The sequence below is a fragment of the Penaeus japonicus genome, unplaced genomic scaffold (assembly GCF_977035675.1).
Source record: "Penaeus japonicus unplaced genomic scaffold, GWHDUDI00000001_assembly GWHDUDI00000030, whole genome shotgun sequence".
NCBI classification, from domain to species: Eukaryota; Metazoa; Arthropoda; class Malacostraca; order Decapoda; family Penaeidae; genus Penaeus; species Penaeus japonicus.
In genome coordinates this window covers 25,710,272-25,712,771 of record NW_028234432.1, presented here as the reverse complement: position 1 = coordinate 25,712,771, position 2,500 = coordinate 25,710,272, and the positions used below count along the sequence as shown (strand labels likewise).

Genomic DNA, 2,500 nt, shown 5'->3' with positions numbered 1-2,500 from the left:
AAGGGTAGTATGCTAGATCCCAACTGTGTGTGTATATATGTATGCATATATATATATATATATATATATATATATATATATATATATATATATATATACATACATACATACACACACACACACACACACACACACACACATATATATATATATATACATATGAGAAAGATGGTAGAATGCAGTAAATCATTTAATTTAGAAATACAGATTTTACCTCCCTTACCGAGACTCGAACCCGAGCCGTCAGAGTAACGGACCCGACTGCTAATCCAATAGATCACACGACACACTAATATAATTGTCTATCCAGATACCTTACAACCATCATGGAAGTTACCTATATGCACATAGCAGAGTAGTGATAGCGAGGTTTTACAGACAATTCCCGTGGGCACTCGGCAGCAATAAATTAGAAATTCAAAGCACAAATCAGGTTACCGAGGTTATATCTATGTGAGGGAATTGTCTGTAAAACCACGCTATCACTGCTCTGCTATGTGCATATTGGTAATTTCCATGATGACTGTAAGGCATCTGGTTAGAAAATTCTATTAGTGGGTCGCGTGGTCTATCGGATTAGCAGCCGACGGGTCTGTTACTCTGACGGCTCGGGTTCGAGTCCCGGTCAGGGAGGTAAAATTTGTATCTATATATATATATGTATATATATTTGTGTGTGTGTATGCGTGCGTCCGTGTAATTTTTCAGAGAAAGAGGGTGAAACAGAGCAAGAGAGATACACTCAAACCACAAACAAACCTAACACAGGGCGTGACCCAAGAGGCCTCCAATGGCTTCCCCACAACCGCCCTCACGCCCCGCACCCTCCACCCCTGTGGTCCCTGACCTTCGGAAAGACTTCATCCAGCGGCCCGGCGCCCTCCGCCCTCGTCTCCAGCAAGAACTTGGCCGCCGAGAGACCGTAGTCGAGGAACCTCCCGCCGAGGAACTTGTGCGTCAGGAGGACATTCCCCAAAGCGAGGGCCAAGGCGAGGGTCTCGCACAGGAGGAAGGACGCGGCGTATCCCGTGTGCGTGCCGAGGGATCGGACGAAGTACTCCGTTGCCACTCGGATCTTATGAGAAAAAAGGAGAATGAATTTGTAAGATAAGAATAAAGGAAGTTGAAAGAAAGAAAATAAAAGAGAGAAAAAAAAAAACGGTTATATGTACTGTATATATATAACTAAGTATTTGTGTTGGTGTGTATGTTTGCTTGCCAGTGTGCTGTTTATCAATATGCAGATAAGAGTGCTTGGTAACTTGTTATACTGATGTAATAAGTGCTGATTAGTGGCGCTGATATGAGAAGATAACATATTTCAATAACCTTGCCACAATTTTTCTAGTTTCTTATCAATACTAATGAATGAGGAGAGAAAGTGAGATAGGTATATATATATATATATATATATATATATATATATATATATATATATATATATATATATATATATATTAATATATATATATATATATATATATATATTAATATATAAGTATATATATATATATATATATATATATATAATATATATATATATATATATATATATTATATATAATACATGTATATATATATATATATAATATATATATATATATAATATATATATATATATAATATATAAGAGAGAGAGAGAGAGAGAGAGAGAGAGAGAGAGAGAGAGAGAGAGCGAGAGAGAGAGCGAGATACAGAAAGAGAAAGAGAAATCCATCCAACTTCATCTCCAACTCGCCGACCTCCCAAATTCTGAAACAAACAAACACCAACAGAACTACCCTCGCTGCCACTTTGCCAGGAAACACTTGATCGAGATCCAGTGCCATGGCGTCCAAGAACCCGCTGCCGAGCATCTCCCACAGCCACACAGGAACGCAACTGACGAGGGCTTGCAACGCTAGCATGAAGGGGACCCACTGGTAGTATGCGTGGCGTTGTCGGGTCTCTGTCGCGTCCTGCTGTGCGGAAGGTCCGACGCCGGGGTAGGCTGAGGCCTGTGTTCGAAGGAGGAGGAGGACAGGGTAAGAATGGCGCTTGATTTGATGGGTGTCTGTGTATGTGGAGAGATATGTTTATATGTATATGCATATACATTGTATGTATATATATAAATATATATATATATATATATATATATATATATATATATATATATATATATATATATAAATATATATATATATATAATATATATATATATATATATTTATTATACACACATAATGAATATTTATCATATAGGGATATATATTACGAACGTACACATAATACATTACATATTTTTTTATGTCTCACACAAACACGACACGACGATCACCCAATACACTACATCTACACATCACCACTACGAACACTTGTCTCTTACGTTGCTTTAGTGTACACACGCACATCATATTCCCATAAAAACGGCGCTACAGCACCTTTCCCGCGCCCAGCAAAACCAACGTGAAATGCGACCCTGCGCCGGCCTTCGTCTCCACCGACCGGCTGTGTTCCG

At 38.6% G+C, this 2,500-nt stretch overlaps 1 protein-coding gene across 1 annotated transcript in view; it reads right to left on the bottom strand.

The window, feature by feature from the left end:
- Positions 1-2,500, bottom strand: part of LOC122267773 (innexin inx2) — a 7,857-nt gene that overhangs the window by 4,381 nt on the left and 976 nt on the right. Inside the window, exons 3-5 of the mRNA XM_086554741.1 lie at positions 2,392-2,500; positions 1,782-1,997; positions 848-1,075 (exon numbers count right to left, since the gene is read on the bottom strand). The exon at positions 2,392-2,500 is cut by the window's right edge and continues 40 nt beyond it. Of these exons, the coding sequence (XP_086410867.1) occupies positions 848-1,075; positions 1,782-1,997; positions 2,392-2,500 (553 nt within the window). The remainder of the gene's footprint in view (positions 1-847; positions 1,076-1,781; positions 1,998-2,391) is intronic.